The 21084-nt window shown below is 44.2% G+C and overlaps 1 protein-coding gene across 11 annotated transcripts in view; it reads right to left on the bottom strand.

Annotated features, from left to right (window-relative positions):
* Positions 1-64: 64 nt before the first annotated feature.
* The window catches only part of ap3b2 (adaptor related protein complex 3 subunit beta 2), a 107335-nt gene continuing 86315 nt past the window's right edge, over positions 65-21084 (bottom strand). For 6 of the 11 annotated variants that reach the window (XM_014124029.3, XM_082957143.1, XM_014124030.3 and 3 more), the window contains 9 exons: positions 18372-18543; positions 16746-16833; positions 16264-16376; positions 5626-5854; positions 5244-5328; positions 4880-4977; positions 4297-4317; positions 2629-2767; positions 65-2382 (listed from right to left, as the gene is read on the bottom strand). In XM_014124029.3, the coding sequence (XP_013979504.1) occupies positions 2196-2382; positions 2629-2767; positions 4297-4317; positions 4880-4977; positions 5244-5328; positions 5626-5854; positions 16264-16376; positions 16746-16833; positions 18372-18543 (1132 nt within the window). In that variant the 3' untranslated portion in view covers positions 65-2195. The remainder of the gene's footprint in view (positions 2383-2628; positions 2768-4296; positions 4318-4879; positions 4978-5243; positions 5329-5625; positions 5855-16263; positions 16377-16745; positions 16834-18371; positions 18544-21084) is intronic. The other 5 variants (XM_014124031.3, XM_014124032.3, XM_082957142.1 and 2 more) reach the window with 3 other exon arrangements.

Here is a 21084-nt window from a genome sequence, read left to right as displayed (position 1 = left end):
CAAAGAGTATCAAGTTAGGTTTTCCATCTCTTCGGTCCACATACAAAAAGGCTATAGACATTGACACATTTCATCCGTTTTATTTCAATATTTTCATTTGAATAATAAATAAAGCTTAAACACCACATTATTTCATAACCACACAGAAGATATGGTAGACCATAATCATGACATCAGAAAGAGAAAGCGAGTGTGCATTAAAATAACAATACCCTTTAAAGGATTGCTCCATCCACTATTATCTTAAATTCATTGCAAAGTTTTCATTTTGAGAGGAAGGTTTAACCTTTTAAAGTTATATATAGCTTTGTATTTTAGGGGAGGAAATAATAGACCACTGCCACGTTTAACAGTACTTTCAATAAGGTACTTTTCATAAGGTATGTGGTCAATGGTATGAGTTGAGCAAACGATGTCCTCAAATTGTCTGCATACCACTAATAAAATGAATTTGAAATTACATGTAAATTCAACTTAAATTCTCCTTTGTTCTTTGACTGTGTCATGACTCCACAAACCAGTGAATTAAGTTCACAAGCTTGAAAGATTTACCAGTGCGATACTGAACAAATAAAACAATTCAAATTTCAAGGAGTAAAAAACTGCTGTCATTTTCCCTTTTCGTTCACTCTTCAATTTTCTATGATAACTGTTATTGATGCTTGCTGTATTGAACTCCTTTGGTGAGACGATACAATTACATGTTCCTATGGCAAAAAAATCGAAACAAATAAATAACTTCACTTATGTCACGTAGGCAGCTCGGAGATATGCAGGTGTGTCTCCCCTATACAGAGCAAGGCCCTTTACCTGGTGTGACCCATTGGCGCCCAAGACAGCATAGCGCAGTTTCCTTAGGATCCCATTTCCATTTCCGTAGGTCTCATTATGACAACATCAGTGGGTTTATAGCATGATAGAAACCACCTTTAAATATAGCATGTTTAACCTATACTGGAAATACAGTAAGTATATGCAAAAGTCAATGGAAAGGCAGGAAAACACAGACAGCTGCTGATTACAGAACAGTTTGCCTTGGGCCATGATGATTTAACATTGTCATGTTTGGAAATCATTCATACACACAGACACACACTAACACAGACCTTAGTTTTTGTATTAAATATCGCAATGCATACAATCACATTTACTGTATATCATTTTTATCTGCAGGAGTCCCACTCAATAACATCTATTCTATGTGTATGACATTTAGCGGGCCAGGCGGTAGAGATTGAGAATAGAGAGCTACACTATTCAAAAGGGGACTTCATTGAACATTCAGCAGACCAAAGTAAATTGAGGAGCGACCACTTTTTCCTTGATGATATACCCTGTTACTGTACCTAAGTAATGTTGGTAATGGTGTAATGGTACCACACTACATTTATAAAAAGGCATGGTGTTTTCTACATAGTACATTTGCGCTTGGCTGAAACAAGTATAGCAAGAGTATAGGTGAGGACTTGCAGTCTTTCGCTCAGACAATAATGTACTGTACATCATGAGCCATTCGTAGATATGGCTAAAGAGAGCATGTCAAACCTTTACAGCAGTCATGACAAATGATAAGGAGGATTTTAGGTTAGGATAAACATCCCACTGGGCACTGACCTCAGTTCAATGTCTAGTTTTGAATAAAACATTTTTGAGTTAACGTGAATTCAATGTGAAATCAACAAAAAAATGTAGGTTAAAAGTTGGGTAAAAAAAAAGACAAAATTCCCTTACATTGATTACTTCCATGTTGATTCAACGTCGTCACAGATTTTATTTGATCAATGGGACGATTCTTAATGACTTATTGTCTTTACAAATCGTGTACAGTAATGCCATTCTGTAATTTGTTACGACGGTTCGTAGGAAGTGATTTTAAAAGTCAAAGTGGGGCCTATTATTTCCCCCAGATTTGCGTCTCTCGTATAAGTAAAAAAATCATCATAATTTGTTTGAAACCTGCATTACATGCAGAATATCAATTGAGCTATGGATCAAACATGTCTTCTACATATTCTTATCAGACTACCAGTATCTTAAGGAAGAGAAAGAGGACTCTAAGTATGGGGGCATTTGGAAGGGGAGTGGATGAATGTGTGGTTGTATGTATGTGAGTGAGCAAAGGGAGACAGAACCGAGCTGTAGGAGAGGAAGGAAATTGCTGGGGTCAAAGGTCAGGGGTCAAGAGTTAGGGGTCATCACTGGGTGAGGGCCTGAAGGATGTCCTTGACCAGCATCGTGCCAATCACCATTTTCTCACAGTTGACCGTCAGCTGGGCGGCCCCGTCCTCTTTGGTGACCACACTGACCAGTACAAGGCTGCCACTGGTCACCGTCTTCCCAGCGAACCTGTGAATCGGAAACGGGGGAGGAGGAACAGGAGGGCTAAGTTCAAAGATCAAAGAGCAGAAGTAAAGAGGAAGTTGAATAGTTGAATCAATATTATGACACAAAACGGCCATATTCTTTCATGATTTCATAACTTTCTATTTTGACACATTCCCCTACTATCTCCACTGTCTAATAAAACATGCAACATACTAATTCAAGAAATAAAAAAATCGATATCAATATGTATTCTGGCGACATCTGCCAACTTTGATAACTTTTCCAAACGCCCGCTACCCTCACCTGCACTCCTTGTCTGAGCCACAGGGCACTCGGCTGAGGTTGGCGGCAGTGGTAACCCTCTGAACGACAGCGTGCTCGCCCTGACACTTCTCCTCCAGGGTCAGCTTCTCTGTGATCTCATTCATGCCCATCAACTGACCTGAGGACAGTACAAAATAGCAGCGGTCAAAAGACGAGTGGTCAAGGAGTCTGCGCCAGCATCTCAATTCATCTTCCCGCGATTCCTTGCATCCTATCTCCTTGGCTGCTTCCCCTCCGTATTGGAGGAGACGGTCCAAGGTCCCTCGCCTCAGACCTTCTTCTCCAATACCTTTTTAGGGATGCAAGGAAAGAGTATGTGAGGAATCGAGGAAAGATGAATTACAGGTTCCAGCTTGAGTGAGATTGAACATGTGTTTGAAGAAGGTCAATTGAATTTTTGTTTTGATGAATGCTCATTGTCACCAGACTCCTTCAAAATAAGAGACTGTCCCGTGAATACATAACATTTTATCCAAACCTCCTTTTGTAATATCTCAAACTATATGGAGGCATTTGTGTCCATATACCATTTGATATTACAACAATCTAAAATCCATACAACTCTATAGGGTCTACTACCATAAAAGGGTTGGGTTTTACACAATTCTCTTAGGACTACACTAACTATATAATGCCTTAGGATTAAAAGACTAGAGATATGAGTCATTACATAAGCATGGGGCTTAATGTGAAAAACTATCTCGCAAGGCAGTGACACTTTCCTAAGAATAAGAAAGTAATCTGATATTTGCCAAAAAACAGGAGTTTGAGGGGAATAGCCTGCATGTGGATTACTTTATTTATCAGGTTGCAGGTCTATAACTCATATTTCTATCCTGCTTGTCTTTTTGTCACAAACTCATTTTCTCATATCACTGTCAAACTCCCTTGAACATAGAAAAGGCTCCCTGAAAGAGATTGAAATGTTCCCTCTTCGTTCTGTGACGTCTTAGTTATATTTAGCTGAATTCAGCAAACTTCTCCACAAACTTCCTCCACACTAAATCTAGAATATAATGACCATTAACTTGAAATGTATTATAAAACACCATTATATGCATTAAATGGAAGCAGCATGCTATACTGTCCTCTCACCACTCAGACAAAGTTAAGTTACCTATACTTCTCTAAAACATCTGAATGTGGTGAATGTGGCCTACAGTATGCATTAGTTACAGCCCATGTGTCTTACAGCCCGTATAACACAATAAATGCTGTGAAAGAAGAGCGCAATGGTTTCAAATGCAGTGCCTTTTAAAAAATTGGACATCCTCTTTACACATTCCCGGAACTACAGTATTCCAGTGCTAGGACATTGACTTGGGATTAGTGGATCTAAGTGGAGCATTCCCAGTCATTCCCAGTGGAGCTACAGTACATGTTAGAGGCTGGGATGCAGGTTAAGTTATGTTAGGTCAGTTGTGTCTGCCATTGAAGTGAACTGGAGATACATAGTGCAAATAGTCATTGGCACCCAGGCATTAGATATCGCTGTGGGGGGTGTAGGAGGGAACAGCTTGAAGCAAGGAGGGAGATGTTGAGGGGAAGGATGGGGAGGAGAGGTTGAGTCTCGTATGGGGGGTAGGTTGTTAAGGCAGGTGGCACATAGACAGCTGACGAGAACAAGTTCTATCAAAGGAAACTTACCTAGACTTTGTAATAGCGTCTCTATTGGGGCCAGTATCAAGAGGGAAGAACGGAGGATATGACACGTTTAAACACACAATATGGTTGGATTTGAGTTGAAAACCTTGCCCAGTGTTAGTGATTATGCTCCAAGGGTGACCATTGCTATTAAACCAAGTTAGAATGAATACCAAGGTTTCCTGGTGGATGTGGATTTGATCAAGTCAGAGGTGATAGTGCAGTAGTAGTCACATGCCATTGTTAGGGTTAGTTTGTGTAGTGACTGGTGGAAACTGCCATTCATCATTGACAAAAAATAAATATACTATGATTTGCCTCAGAAATGTATTAATTCTTGAGTGTTCTTTTGGATACCAACTCAAAACAACACCCAGAGAGGCAAAGACATCTCAAAAGATACTGCATCAATTCAGAGATTTTACTATTACAAAACTATAAAGTTGTATTACTCTTTGTTGACACTAGCATTGTTTCTTTAGCGCAGTCAAAATGGGGCCCATATCAAATGTGTTTGAGGGGGTTTCGTTGTCACTGATGTTTTTGTTCAATTGTTTGATTTCCATGCAGTGGTTCCTGTGCTCACCTTGCTCCTTTTTGAACTCATTTTCTGTCATAAAGATTGGCATCATCAGCTCTCCAACCGGTGGCTGGATCGACACAAAGAACTTCCTGGTGTGAGTGCTGCAAAGGAACAATAAGACATGACATGATTCACTTATAGGAGAATAGAGCAATAGGACTGTGCGGTGATTAGGGTCGCAAAATTCTGGAAACTTTCCCAGGAATTCTCTGGTTTACCAGAACTTCCAATAAGATTACCGGAATCAGGAGGGAATAAGTAGGTAGGGAATCCTACAACTCGGAGTCTTCCAAACAGGATTTCTGAAAAACCCAGGAACTTTGGGAAAGTTTCCAGAATTTTGCAACACTAGCAGGCTCTTTCTTACCAGAGCTGGAAGTTGGCCGCCTGCGTGGAATCACAGAAATCGATGCCCATCACCACACTAAGAGTTTCACCCGCAGGTAACACCTCTGAAAACAACACAAGATACTAGGTAAAAGAGACAGTGCACTAACTAGCTCAAAACAATGACAAACAGCTACCTAGATAAATCACTGAATGACTGAGGTGTAATTCTAATTTAAACTGACCCCGTTGCAAAACGTAACCCAACAAAGAACCATTTCTTTCAATTAGCTTTTCCAAAAAAGTATTCTTCGGATAAAAAAGGGTTCCATGTAGAACCCTACCGGTCCTCAAAGGATCCTTTTAGAACCCCTTTTTCAAAACTATTAAAAGAGGAATTCTGTTGTGAAATGTTGACTGACCGATCTCAGGGAACTCCTTGATCCTCATGCCTGACTGCAACTTGGCGTCCTCCATGTGCAGGCTCTTGGCCTCGGAGGTGGCGCTGTTGGTGAACTGGATTTTGACTGCCACCATGTGTGGGTCGGGGCTGAACGGCTGGCGGCTGAAGCAGTACTCCACTGACAGGCCCTCGCCGGTGATACGGTGGAGCAGCTCATAGGTCTTCAGGTTGCCGGATGGGATGATGGTCTGTAGTACGGAAACAGGTAGGGGGTTGAGTAAAAACTGCATGTTCAGCCAAGCAGGCTTACATATTGTAGCAAACACCTGGACACCTCATGATCTGTTGATGTAAGGGCTATAGTGTTGGGTTGACAGTCGCTGGACCCAGTTTAGAATCCCGGTTGGGGTTACTGTAGTAGGATGGTCCTTGTGGGTATCCGTACCTATGTATGACATGCGCAGACTAGGCTAGTAAACATGCTGAAGCAAGAACCTCGTTGTTGTACCTCTTTATTTTAGATGATACTACATTGTGTCATAATCACATAAACGTGAAGGACTTACCAAGTAAATCATACATTCAGTATCTGGATGATGTGTGAAATGCTTGATAATGTATGTGATATCAACAGAGAGGTATATTTTCTGGGTGATTTAAATATTGACTGGCTTTCATCAAGCTGCTCACTCAAGAAAAAGCTTCAAACAGTAACCAGTGCCTGTAACCTGGTTCAGGTTATCAGTCATCCTATCAGGGTAGTTACAAACAGCACAGGAATGAAATAATCAACATGTATTGATCACATCTTTACTAATGCTGCAGTAATTTGCTTTAAAGCAGTATCCAGATCCATAGGATGTAGTGATCACAACATAGTAGCCATATCTAGGAAAACCAAAGTTCCAAAGGCTGGGCCTAATATAGTGTATAAGAGGTCATACAATAAGTTTGGTAGTGATTCCTATAATATTGATGTAAAGAATATCTGTTGGTCCGTGGTGTGTAATGAGGAGCAAACAGACACTGCACTTCTTTATTTTAGATGATACTACATTGTGTCAGAAGGGGTTTTAATAATCACATAAACGTGAAGGACTTACCATGTATGTCATACATTAAGGGCGACAGGCTGTTTCAAAGCAAAGAAGGCATGGCGTTGGAGATAAACAGCGCAGATCATCATTGGGCTAGCAAGGACTAACGAGCAAGGAGTAAGTTACTGCTAGCAACATGTTGCAAGAGGAAGGAACTGGCGGGATTTCAGGGTTTGCGACTCCAAGTTCAACGGTCTGGTTAGGGTAGCACCTGTTTTGTGTTTAGTAATTAGTGGGGTATTTAGTCTGTCTGTTTTGTGTTTGGGGTTGTTTGGTGTCTGTTGTTGTAGGTTGAGGGATTATTATGCTTGTCCTTAGAATACGTTACGCGTTTTTGGCATTAGGGTTGCTTGGCTGCGTCCCGCTACATTCCTAGACTGGTTTTGTCTAGTTTGGAATTATTTTTACCCTGCCTGGTCAGTTCGGTTCTTTGGACTTGCATTCTTCATTAAACGTGTTTCACGTACCTGAGTCTCCTGCGCCTGACTTCACCCTTCCTGCAGAACTACTTTTGACAACACTGATCTACTCTAAGTGTGATGAAGGCGAGGATATATAAAATGCTTCACAATTGACTGAGGAAGAGAAACTTAACTACTGTGCCGTTAAAGACTGTGTTGAAATGCATTTCGTAGGGAGACAACATTATATTTGAGAGAGCTAGATTTAATGTGCGCAAACAGGAGCAGGGTGAAACCACCAACAGTTTTATCACAGCTGCTCACAAGCTAGCGGAACATTGTCGGTTTGGCGCACTCAGGGAAGAGCTGATCCCAGATCAGATTGCAGCGGGAATAGGAAATATCTCACTTTCTGAAAAGTTAGTTGGATTCCCAGCTTCCCTTTCCAAAGCTGTAAACCAGGTTAGGCAGAGTGAGACAGTAAAAAGACCAGCAGACGATGTTGGACCACAGCAGCTCCTTGCAGAGTGAGGAAATACATGCGTTTTCATACCGTGCAAAAAAAAACGTAGGGGAACGCAGAACAGAGACCGACGCAGAGAAAACAATCACAGACAGCACCAGTAGCCAGTTCAAGTGTTTGTCGCAAATGTGGGATAATCCCCTTTCCACAGCTGGAAAGACTGCCCACCAAAGGATGCGCAATTCAGGAAATGTCACTTTTCAGCAGTCTGTCGACCACCAAGTGCTAACAGTCAGTATCTGGATGATATGTGTGAAATGCTTGATAATGTATGCGATATCAACAGAGAGGTATATAAATATTGACTGGCTTTCATCAAGCAGCCCACTCAAGAAAAAGCTTCAAACTGTAATCAGTGCCTGCAATCTGGTTCAGGTTATCAGTCAACCTACCAGGGTAATTACAAACAGCACATGAATGAACTCATCAACATGTATTGATTACATCTTTACTAATGCTGCATAAACTCTATTCCACATCAAGTAACTCATGCAAGCAGTAAAATTAGATTAAAATAACAGATAAAAAAAACATCTTATGGAACAGCGGGGACTGTAAAGCAACACAAACATAGTCACAGACATACATACACACACACGATAATATACGTACACATGGATTTTGTACTGTATATATGTGGTAGTGTTGGAGTAGGGGCCTGAGGGCACACAGTCTGTGAATGTATTGTAATGTTTTTCAAATTGTATAAACTGCCTTAATTTTGCTGGACCCCAGGAAGAGTAGCCCCAGGAAGAGTAGCCTTGGCAGCAGCTAATGGGGACCCATAATAAATACAAAGCAAATGCATGAGGTCTCAGAGGAGGAACAACAGCTACAGCAGGACAGCATCTTTCTGGGACAAGTAAGGAAAAAACAATGATGGCTGGCACTCAGATATTAAACTCAATGGGGAGGTTGTGTCATTTAAGCCAGACACAGGGGCAGCAGTGACAGCAATCCCCACAAGACTGTATAGCTATAGTAGGAATGGCCCTTTGCTCTAAGATATTACCAGTGGTAGGGCAGTTTTTACATTTACATGTTAGTCATTTAGCAGACGCTCTTATCCAGAGCGACTTACAGTAGTGAATGCATACATTTCATTTCATAATTTTTTTGTTCTGTGCTGGCCCCCTGTGGGAATCGAACCCACAACCCTGGCGTTGCAAACGCCATGCGTTGCAAACACCATGCTCTACCAACTGAGAGTAAACTGGAGAGTAAAGACAAAAGTGCCATCCAACCTGTCTTCGTCATTCACTCTCTGGCCAGACCGTTGCTGGGGCTGCCAGAAATTGAACTGGAGGACCCAAGGGAGGTTTTCCAAAAGACATTCTCAAAAGTGTTTTCTGGCCTAGGAAGGTGACTACAAAATCCACCTGAAAGAGGATGCGGTCCCCTATGCCCTTACCACCCCCCACCCATGTGCCTATCCCTTTATTGGCCAAAGTAAAGGAAGAGTTGGTGAGGATGGAAGAAATTGGGGCTGTGTCTAAAATAGAGAGTCCCACTGATAGGTGTGCAGGGATGATGGTGGTCCCAAAAGCCAATGGGGACTTGAATGAGGCTCTTTGCAGAGAGAGACACATCTTACCATCAGTGGAGCAGTCGCTGGCTCAGTTGGATGGCTCACAAATCTTCACAAAACTGGATGCCCACTCAGGACTGTTTTAACGTTTTGCCATTTGGAATCGCTTCCGGTCCTGAGCATTTCCAAAGACACATGTTCCAATTGTTGGAAGGGCTGAGTGGCGTCATAGTCCACGTGGACGACGTGCTCATGTGTGGCCGGGACAGAGCAGAACATGATAAAAGGCTAATAGCATTTCTGACCAGACTCCAGGAGAGTAGCCTGACACTCATTGAAATATGCATCTTTGCACTGTCAGAGATCTTGTTCTTGGGACACAAAATCAGTGCTGCTGGAATAGAGCCGGGCCCGGAGAAGATCAGCATCATCACAGATATGCCCATCCCCCAGAATGCGGCTGAAGTCAGGACCTTCTTAGGCATGGCCACATATTTGGGTACGTTCCTCCCACAGTTTTCAGATACAACCAAACCCCTGAGAGACTTACTAGCCAAAGAGAATGACTGGTCATGGGGTCACATGCAACAGGTGGCATTTGACAAGATCAAAGGAGACCTGCCGTCACAGAGAGTGTTGGCCCAGTACCGTCCCCACGCTATGACAAAGGTGTCAGCAGATGCATCATCCTTTGGGCTTGGGGCCGTCCTCACACAGGAGCAGGACAACATGGAGTGGCGTCCAATAGCATACATCTCACAACGCTTATCCGACACGGAACAAAGGTATGCACAAGTGGAGAAGGAGGTGTTGGCAATCACATGGGCATGTGAAAGGGTCAGCCAATATGTCACGACTCCCGCCGAAGTCGACCCCTCTCCTTGTTCGGGCGGCGTTCGGCGGTCGACGTCACCGGCTTACTAGTTGCCACCGATCGATGTTTCACTGTTCGTTTGGTTTTGTCTTTTTTGTGTACACCTGTCTTGATTTTCCCTAATTATGTTCATTATTTAAACCTCTGCATTTCCTGTTTGTCTTGTCGGTGATTGTTTGTCTGTTTTGTGTAGTTGGAGGTGTTTCTCCAAACTATGTAATTTTGATGAGAAGATTGATTGATAATTTTAGTAAACACGTTTGTTTACCTTTATCCCTGTGTCCTGCGCCTGACTCCTCCACTTCTCTAAGAAAACCATTACAGAATCACCGACCACGCAATGGAGTCAGCAGGAGCAGCCAGTTCTCCTATTCATATAGAGGAGCGCGTTCAGCAGCAGGCGAATATGATCCAGAATCTTATGACTGCCATGGATTGCGTGCTGCTGACTATGGAGAGAGTGGAGAGGAAAGGATGTCCCGTCGACCCAGCCACACCACCGCCCGGCACACCTCTGGATCCTATCCAACCTCCGTCTAGATCCGTTGGGATTTGGCTCTCGCTCCCGGGAGCGTATGACGGAGCAGCTGCCGGGTGTCAGGGGTTCCTACTCCAGCTGGAGCTCTACCTGGTGGCTGTCCAGCCGCCGCCCTCGGGACGCGAGAGAGTGAGCGCCCTCATCTCCTGTTTGACTGGTAAAGCCCTAGAGTGGGCCAACGCCATCTGGGAGGTGGAAGACCCGACTCGGGATAACTACGAGGACTTCTCCCGCCGCTTTCGGGCAGTATTTGATCATCCACCAGAAGGAAAAGCGGCGGGAGAGCGCTTGTTCCATCTAAACTAGGAGATGAGGAGCGCTCGGGAGTTTGCACTGGATTTTAGAACTCTGGCGGCTGGTGCAGGATGGAATGAACGGGCCCTGATCGATCACTACAGGTGTGGTTTGCGAGAGGACGTTCGTAGGGAGCTAGCCTGCAGGGACACCACCCTCCACCTGGACCAGCTGGTGGACTTATCTATCCAGCTGGATAACCTGCTGGCCTCCCGCGGACGTCCGGATCGGGGTCCGTTGGTTCCATCCTCCAGTCCCTTAGACCCAACACCGATGGAGTTGGGCGGGGCTGGTACTAGGGAGACCGGAGGGTAAACCGTTCCATGCACCAGAGGTGACCGCAGAGGACACACTGCTGGTCGGTGCTGGGGAGGTTTTCCAGGTAGTCGAGGTGGTAGGCGGAACACTGGTGGTTCATCTCAGGTGAGTAGGCACACGACTCACCCAGACCCCCCTATTGCTCACATGTGGTTATCTATAAGATTTCCGGGGTTTTCCCCGCATTCCCAGCATAAGGCGCTAGTAGATTCAGGCGCAGCTGGGAACTTTATAGATCGGTCTTTGGCCAATAGATTAGGGATTCCTATTGTTCCCGTTGATGTTCCCTTCCCTATACATGCCCTAGATAGTCGTCCTTTGGGGTCTGGGCTGATTAGGGAGGTCACAGTTCCCATTGCTATGGTGACGCAGGAGAGTCATGAAGAGAGTATTAGTCTCTTTCTGATTGACGCTCCTGCGTTTCCCGTTGTGTTGGTGCTTCCCTGGTTGGCTTCTCATGATCCTATTATTTCGTGGCAACAGAGGGTTCTCAAGGGATGGTCCTGTCAGTGTTCAGGGAGGTGTTTAGGTGTTTCCTTAGGTGCCACTACGGTGGAAAGTCCAAACCAGGTTTCCACCATGCACATTCCTCCCGAATATGCCGATTTGGCAATCGCCTTCTGTAAAAGGAAGGCGACTCAATTACCACCCCATCGACCGGGGGATTGTGCGATAAATCTCCTGGAGGGTGCTGCACTTCCCAGGAGTCACGTGTATCCTCTGTCACAGGAGGAGACGGCGGCTATGGAAACATATGTTGCTGAATCTCTGGGACAGGGATACATTCGGCCCTCCATTTCACCTGTCTCCTCGAGCTTCTTTTTTGTGAAGAAGAAGTATGGAGGTTTACGCCCGTGCATTGACTATCGAGGTTTGAACCAGATTACTGTGAAATACAGTTACCCGCTACCTCTGATCGCCAGTATGACAGAGTCGGGGGCGCACTTCTTCACAAAATTGGACCTCAGGAGCGCGTACAACCTGGTGCGTATCAGGGGAGGGGATGAGTGGAAGACGGCATTTAGCACTACATCTGGGCACTATGAGTACCTCGTCATGCCGTATGGGTTAATGAATGCTCCATCCGTCTTCCAATCATTTGTGGATGAGATCTTCAGGGACCTGTACGGGCGGGGTGTGGTGGTGTATATAGATGATATTCTCATATACTCCACCACCCGCGCTGAGCATGTGTCCCTTGTGCGTACGGTGCTTGGTCGACTGTTGGAGCATGACCTTTACGTCAAGGCGGAGAAATGTCTGTTCTTTCAACAGTCCGTCTCCTTCCTTGGGTACCGTTTGTCCATGTCAGGGGTGGAGATGGAGACTGACCGCATTTCAGCCGTGCGTAATTGGCCGACTCCAACCACGGTAAAGGAGGTGCAGCGGTTTTTAGGGTTTGCCAACTACTACCAGAGGTTTATGGCCAGGGTGGCGGCTCCCATTACCTCCTTACTGAAGGGGGGACCGGTGCGGTTGTGGTGGTCGGCTGAGGCGGACAGAGCTTTTGGTAACCTGAAGGCTCTGTTTACCACGGCTCCAGTGCTGGCGCATCCTGATCCCTCCTTAGCTTTCATAGTTGAGGTGGATGCATCCGAGGCTGGAATAGGGGCTGTGCTATCTCAGCGCTCGGGTAACCCACCAAAACTCCGCCCCTGTGCTTTCTTTTCGAAGAGGCTCAGCCCGGCGGAGCGAAACTATGACGTGGGGGATAGGGAGTTGTTAGCAGTTGTCGGGGCTCTGAAAGCGTGGAGACATTGGCTTGAGGGGGCTAGACACCCTTTCCTCATTTGGACTGACCACCGAAATCTGGTGTATATTCGGGCAGCGAGGAGACTGAACCCTCGCCAGGCTAGGTGGGCTATGTTTTTCACACGCTTTTCTTTCACTCTTTCCTATAAACCAGGTTCCCAGAACATCAAGGCAGACGCACTGTCCCGGCTGTATGATACAGAGGAGCGGTCCACAGAGCCAGGACCGGCCGGGAGAGTGGGCATCATCTATCCCTTGGGCGGAGATGGCCCAAAATTCCCTACGCCACTCTTCCACTAACCTTACCCCTTTTCAGTGTGTGCTAGGGTATCAGCCGGTCCTGGCACCATGGCATCAGAGCCAGATCGAGGCTCCTGCGGTGGATGAATGGTTTCGGCACTCGGAGGAGACATGGAACGCTGCCCATGTACGTCTTCAACGAGCCATCAGGCGGCAAAAGGCGAGTCCTGACAGCCACCGCAGTGAGGCCCCGGTTTATGCACCGGGGGATCGGGTCTGGCTCTCGACCCAAAACCTGCCCCTTCACCTGCTCTGCCGGAAGCTGGGTCCGCGGTTTGTGGGGCCATTTAAAGTCCTGAGGAGATTGAACGAGGTTTGTTATAGGTTACAACTTCCCCCTGATTATCATATTAACCCCTCGTTCCATGTGTCTCTCCTCAGGCCGGTGGTGACTGGTCCGCTCCAGCAGTCGGAGGTACGGGAGGTTCCTCCGCCCCCTCTGGACATCGAGGGGGCCCCGGCATATACCGTACGAGCCATTATGGACTCCAGACGTCGGGCGAGGGGCCTTCAGTACCTCGTGGAGTGGGAGGGGTATGGCCCGGAGGAGCGAAGCTGGGTACCGGCGGAAGACATCCTGGATCCGTCGTTAATCCAGGATTTTCACCGCTTCCGTCCGGATCGCCCTGCTCCCCGTCCTCCGGGTCGTCCCCGAGGCCGGTGTCGGTGCGCTGCTGGAGCCGCGCGTCAGGGGGGGGTACTGTCACGACTCCCGCCGAAGTCGACCCATCTCCTTGTTCGGGCGGCGTTCGGCGGTCGACGTCACCGGCTTACTAGTTGCCACCGATCGATGTTTCACTGTTCGTTTGGTTTTGTCTTTATTGTGTACACCTGTCTTGATTTTCCCTAATTATGTTCATTATTTAAACCTCTGCATTTCCTGTTTGTCTTGTCGGTGATTGTTTGTCTGTTTTGTGTAGTTGGAGGTGTTTCTCCAAACGATGTAATTTTGATGAGAAGATTGATTGATAATTTTAGTAAACACGTTTGTTTACCTTTATCCCTGTGTCCTGCGCCTGACTCCTCCACTTCTCTAAGAAAACCATTACACAATACCTTATTGACCTGCAGTTTACAGCAGAGACTGACCACAAACCACTGTTGGCTCTGTTAGGGACAAAAGCACTGGACGACTTCTGCGCTTCCGCCTCAGATTGCTGAGGTTCACCTACAAGATGGTGTATGTGCCAGGGAAGGCACTGATCACAGCAGACACACTCTCTATGCCCCAATTAAACGTCCATTAACAGAGGAGGAGCAATGTCTGGAGGGTGAGGTACAGGTGTCCATTAATGCAGTAAGAGACAGTCTACCTGCATCTCAGACCAAACTGCAGCAGATTGCAGAGGAGCAACAGCGAGACCCCATCTGCCGACAGATAGTACAGCAGTGCAAAAAGGGATGGCCCAGGCAGGAAGAACTGCCTCAACTGCTGAAGCCCTATTGGGTGCACCAATGTGACTTCCACTGTAATGGAGACCTTCTCATGAAAGGACAATGGATAGTTATCCCAGAGATTCTACAACCGGAAATTCTAGAGAGTGCATGAGGCACACATGGGGATAACCAAATGCAGACTGAGGGCTCAACAGTCAGTGTGGTGGCTGGGCCTGAGTACTTAGATTGCCAAGCTGGTGGCCCAGTGTGAGGTGTGTGCACAATGTCAACCTTGTCATCCTGAACCAATGATGGCAACGGAGCTGCCAAAACAGCCATGGCAAAAGGTATGGCCAAATACGTTTTTATGGAAAAAGACACCCATAACCACATCAGCTGGTGTTATCAATGTACTAAAGTCAATTTTTTCCGGGCAAGGGGTCGCTGAGGTCCTGGTTAGAGATAACACTCCCCAATTCTCCGCAAGCTCCTTTTCTGCTTTTGCCGTAGAATATGAACTTCACACGTGACCAGAAGCCCCTACCATGCACAGAGCAACGGTGAGGTAGAGAGAGCTGTGAAAACAGTCAAAGGACTGTTGAAAAAGGACAAGGATCCGTACATGGCTCTGTTAGCTTACAGAGTTACACCACTGCATCTCATGGGCCGCCGCCTGCCGAGCTCCTGATGGCCAGGAGGCTGTGCTCCCTCCCTTGCCTGTCTCGCCGTCTGGGCTTAAACCCCAATGGCCTAACAGGAAGGCCTTCACTGAGAAGGACAAATGGCTGAAAAAAACACAAACTGGAGACTTTAAATCGGAGACACCGTGCTACGGAGAGGCCAGAGCTGACAGAACGTCAACGTATGTGGATTACAAACCAAAAGACACCAGCAATAGTGCTGAGGAAAGCGGATGCCCCACGCTCCTATGTGGTGGACACAGGCTCCGAGGAGGTACGAAGGAACAAAACACACCTCAGAGCTCTTCCAGATTTACCAGGCACACAGGTTGAGGAGGCCACAGACAATGCACAAAAACAGGGAGGAGAGGGAATGCTCACAGAGCCACAAGATCGCTCAAAAATCATTCCCACAGAGCCACAAGCTCGCCCAAAAAGGGATGTGAAGCCACCAGAGTGGCTGAAAGACTATGTTACATGAATAGAATGCATACTGTTGGGGACCATACCCAGCAAAAAGAGACTGTACCTAAGTTAATGCATAAGTGTTAAAGAGAATAATACTGGTTTCCAAATTGCATTTCAGTTATGCTTCAGTGGTTCTGAATGTTGAACTATTTTTCATTGGAGAGGGGAAGATGTAGTAGGATGGCCCTTGTGGGTATCCGTACCCATGTATGACATGCACAGACTAGGCTAATAAACATGCTGAAGCTTGAACCTCATTGTTGTGCCTTCTTATTTTAGATGATACTACAGTTAACCCCTAAAATTTACCAGAAAATACTATACATCTTCAAAAATATTCAGTAAAATCGGCACTCACAAAATGTTAAAGCTTGGAATGTATGGTACTTAATCTCTCTTTAAATCTACGTACATTATCTTTCTCTATCAATCTACATCTATATGAAGTGCTTAGGGCCCTCGGGGTTAGGGGCTATGGGTAGTTTATATCCTAGAAAGGGTACTCACCGTAGGGGACAGAACGTTGTCGGTCAGGGACAAGCCCTCCAGATCTGTCACTAGGCTGCTGGACAGGAAGTTGTTGAGGGGCGTGACTTGAGACGGAGATGGAGCGGGGTCAACTAGGAAGAGGAAGGAGCACAGCGTTTTCTCAAAGACTGGAGAGCAATCATTTATAGTCTGATGCTGTGCTAATGTAAACAAACAAGCAAATAGCGGCGATTCTGCATCATGGACAATGGTAATTGTGGACTTCTGAAGTTGCAATGTTCAGTACCACAGACACGGATATATTCGATTTGAAACATTTGACTTATAATTTTAAATAGTGAATAAATCTGAACATAATTAATATAGACTTATCCAGTGACATCCATTACCAATCGTTCATCATCCCATTCAAATTCTATGTAGGACCACTTGAGGGGGAAAGTGTAGACTGTCACTGTATTCCTGGTATCGTGGATTTAGTAAAAAGGAGGTGAACTTACAGTCATCAAAATCAAGCAGAGACATTTCTTTCTTTTCTTTCTTGTTCTCTTTTTTGGGTGGTTTGGATGGAGGTTTAGATGCTGTGGTCTGAAAAGAAGAGAAAGAGAAACTAACCCACAAGCAAAAGGAGACCTGCCACCTGAACATAGTGTTTAAAGGAGGAAAAAGCAAAGGAATATGTTCATACAGTCCCACTGTGACGCTGGCGAGTTTTGGACTTCTAACCCCTTTTAAAACATAGTGTGTTTGCTCTATGATGCTCACAAGCCATACAAGAGTAATTTCCATAATTTCCATAATTTCCCAATGAGCAAACAAATTCATTTTTATCAGGTTTTTACTTGGCAGCCCTTTTTTTTTTTTTTTTTTTTTTACATTTGTCAATAAAACTCATGAATGTTTCTGTTTATGTCAAATTGTAAAACACTTCAATGTGAGGCTAAATATAAGGGCTAGACATGCAGATACATGAAAGTAGTGCCTAGGGCAACTCCACGACTTTTCAACCTCATTTTCATTATCTCCAGCACAATACCAGTGTCAATATATGTGAAAATGGCGAACTTCGACGTTTTGTATAATTTTTTTTGTTAACAAGTTCTACCTAATGACATCAAAAAAAAAAAAAAAAAAAAAATCATCAAAACTTAAAACATTTTAAAAACAGTGATTTTCAAACACTGATATTTGAGGGGAGCAAGAAAATACCCTCCCTTAGGCTAGAAACTCATTGCAGGTTTTGATCCTACCTTGTGATGTCACAGAGAAGCATTTCGATTTTAACCATGGATCATAGAAACACTGTTTTCACATATGTAGACACTGGTTGGTGGTGGAGATTATGAATATGAGGTTGAAAAGTGGAAGATTTGCCCTTTAAGTTTATTAGTTTACTGTATCCATTGGGATACATGTTGACATCTAATAATATCTATGTGCGTTATGCCAACCATCAGATAATGCCAATGTAGAATGTCAATGTCTATGTACGTTTTTCCTTTATGAAGTCTTATAAAAATTAAAAAAATATTTCTACAGTTTATTAGCGTACACCTAATATGTTCCCCCTGTTGACGATGCTCATTCTATATTAAGGTTGAACCAAAAGATTACATGTAACAAAAATGAAATGAAATACGAAATGATGTGAAATTGAATGAAACAATAATGTATGTTGATGCTAATATGATGTACAATATTCCATTATGTTTCTATATGATAACAATAGCGTAATATATTTAATATGCCATATACTATTTTTTACAGTTTCACAAATTCATTTTAATTAACTTAATCATTATGACACACCCCTCACTACTGTCATTGGTTACACTAATTGCACGGGGTGTCTACATAACCTGGTTCAAGTATTCATGACATTACCCTGAGGAAGGCACAGTGATGCCGAAACGTTGGTAAATACCCATTAAAGTTTATACATGGAGTGTGCGACTTTCTTTATTTTGATAGTCCATTGGGAATGTTGACATCAAAGAATATCTATGTGCTTTATGCCAACCATCAGATAATGCCAATGTAGAATGTGTGTGTTACGTCTCTCTCTGTGTGTGTGTGTGTGTGTGTTTGTAGTAATTGTATTTTCGAGTCTCTCTCTCATTACCCACCTTCTTTTTCTTCTTGGTCTCCTCCTCTGACTCTTCTTCTGACTCCTCCTCCTCTGACTCGCTGCTCTCTGATTCACTATCGTCGTCCTCCTCGGATTCTGACTCGGAGCTACCAATCCGCGGTTTGCTCTTCTTCTCGCTCTTCTTCTCATCCTCTCCACTGCTCTGCTCACTGTGATGCAATGGTCAACAAGTATCAAAGGTTTAATGAAGGAATTTCACATCTTTAGAGCTCATGTCATAGCATTGCATGTCCTAGTGCTCTGCTACAGATTTTGACTACATTCCCTGGGTTACACACTTGGTAGACATATCAGATTGAATATGAATTAATAGGTAAAGAAAAAAATTTACAATTTCAACTTTTGACTGGAATTCCTCTTTAATCATTATCCAGGTTATGTATAATTGAGATTAGGGCCAACAATTCATTGTCAATGGCTGATATTAAAGATGTGTTATAAAGGTTTTGTATAATTTTAGCCAGTAGTTTTGAAATATTCACGAGTCAAAATGTGTCCCCGAAAATTGCGCACAATTGTGCACATCATCACATCATTGTTCTCGAGCCTCTGTGTGAGAAGTGAAGAGAAGAAAAAAAAGATGTGGTGTGCATGTGGGGTGTTCATGTTTGGCTCATTGGACAATACTGTGCTGACCTGATCCCACTTCCCACTTTAATCTTGCAACCTCATTGGACATCGTTCCACCTGCCAATCAACATTGTCTATCAGCTTCGGTTGTCACGCATGGTCTCATCAGATTAGTATGGCAAACGAGCAAGCGAATGTGATAATGTAATTTTATACAACGGAAAATGTATGCTTATGTTTGCATCAAATCTCCTACTCCTTGAAAGTCAGGTATCAATTATATCATATGCCTACGTGATGAATGATGATCGCTGGCAATTAACAGCTGTAGTGTTGCCTACATTGGATTGCCCGATATCATAGAATATGTGTGTGAATTTTTATAAAGACAAAAAGTGGACACATTCAATTATTTGATTTGGATGGACGGTTTAGACAACATAAAGGGGAATCTGGTAATGAATGGTGTAGCTGTTGAACAAGTTGAGACTAAATTACTTGGTGTTGCCTTAGATAGTAAACCGTCATGGTCAAAACATATCGATTCAATGGTTGTAAAGATGGGGAGAGGTCTGCCCATAATAAATAGATGCTCTTTTTTCATGGCACCGCATTCCAAAAAGCAATTCCTGCAGGCTCTAGTTTTGTCTTATCTTGATTATTGTCCAGTCGTGTGGTCGAGTGCTGCAAGGAAAGACCTAGTTAAGCTGCAGCTGGCCCGGGACAGAGCGGCACGTCTTGCTCTTCATTGTAATCAGAGGGCTAATATTAATACTCTGCATGCCAGTCTCTCTTGGTTAAGAGTTGAGGAGAGACTGACTGCATCACTTCTTTTTATAAATTGTTTGCATAGTCAACTTACACACACCTCTGACACACACACTTACCCCACCAGACATGCCACCAGGGGTCTTTTCACAGTCCCCAAATCCAGAGCAAATTCAAAAAAGCTTACAGTACTATATAGAGTCATTATTTCATGGAACTCCCTTCCATCTCATATTGCTCAAATGAACAGCGAACCTGGTTTAAAAAAACCCAGATAAAGCAACACCTCACAGCACAAAACCTCTCCCCTATTTTACCTAGATAGTTTGTGTGTATGGATTGATATGTAGGCTACATGTGCCATTTTTAAATGGATGTACTTCTGTTCTTGAGCTGTTCTTGTCTATTAATGTCAAATCAAATTTTATTGGTCCCATACACATGGTTAGCAGATGTTAATGCGAGTGTAGCGAAATGCTTGTGCTTCTAGTTCCGACCGTGCAGTAATATCTAACAATTTCACAACAGCTACCTTATACACACAAGTGTAAAGTAATGAATAAGAATACGTACATATAAATAAGCGGATGAGCGATGGCCGAACGGCATAGGCAAGATGCAGTAGATGGTATATATATATTTTTTATTTAACTAGGCAAGTCAGTTAAGAACATATTCCTATTTTCAATGACGGCTGAGGAACAGTGGGTTAACTGCCTTGTTCAGGGGCAGAATGACAGATTTTGTACCTTGTCAGCTCGGGGATTCGATCTTGCAACCTTTCAGTTACTAGTCCAACGCTCTAATCACTAGGCTACGCTGCTGCCCCTGTCACGTCCTGACCAATATTTAGGTATTATTTGTATTATATTTGGTCAGGACGTGGCAGAGGTATATTTTGTTTTGTATTATGGGGTTTTGTGTGTGGTGTAGTGGGGTGTGTTAGTTGTTGGTATAGGTTCTAGGTTTGTTTTTCTATGTATAGTTAATTGGGGTTGGACTCCCAATTGAAGGCAGGTGTGTTGAGTTGCCTTTGATTGGGAGTCCTATATAGTAGGGTGTGTTTGTCTTTGTGTTTCGTGGGTAGTTGTGTTTTGCACTGCTAGGTATAGCCTGCGAAACTGTCTCCTGTCGTATTGTATGCATTTCTTGTTTTTCCGTGGTCAACGTCCTTTAATAAATATGATGTTGAACACGCAACCCGCTGCGTATTGGTCCACTTTCTCCGACGATGATTTTGCTATATCGTCTGACGACGAAGGAATCTGTGACAGCCCCACAGTATATACATATGAGATGAGTAATGTAGGGTATGTAAACATTATATAAAGTGGCATTGTTTAAAGTGACTA

Source organism: Salmo salar, chromosome 10 (genome assembly GCF_965601325.2).
Source record: "Salmo salar chromosome 10, fSalSal1, whole genome shotgun sequence".
Lineage (NCBI taxonomy): Eukaryota > Metazoa > Chordata > Actinopteri > Salmoniformes > Salmonidae > Salmo > Salmo salar.
This window is presented reverse-complemented; position numbering and strand designations above follow the sequence as displayed.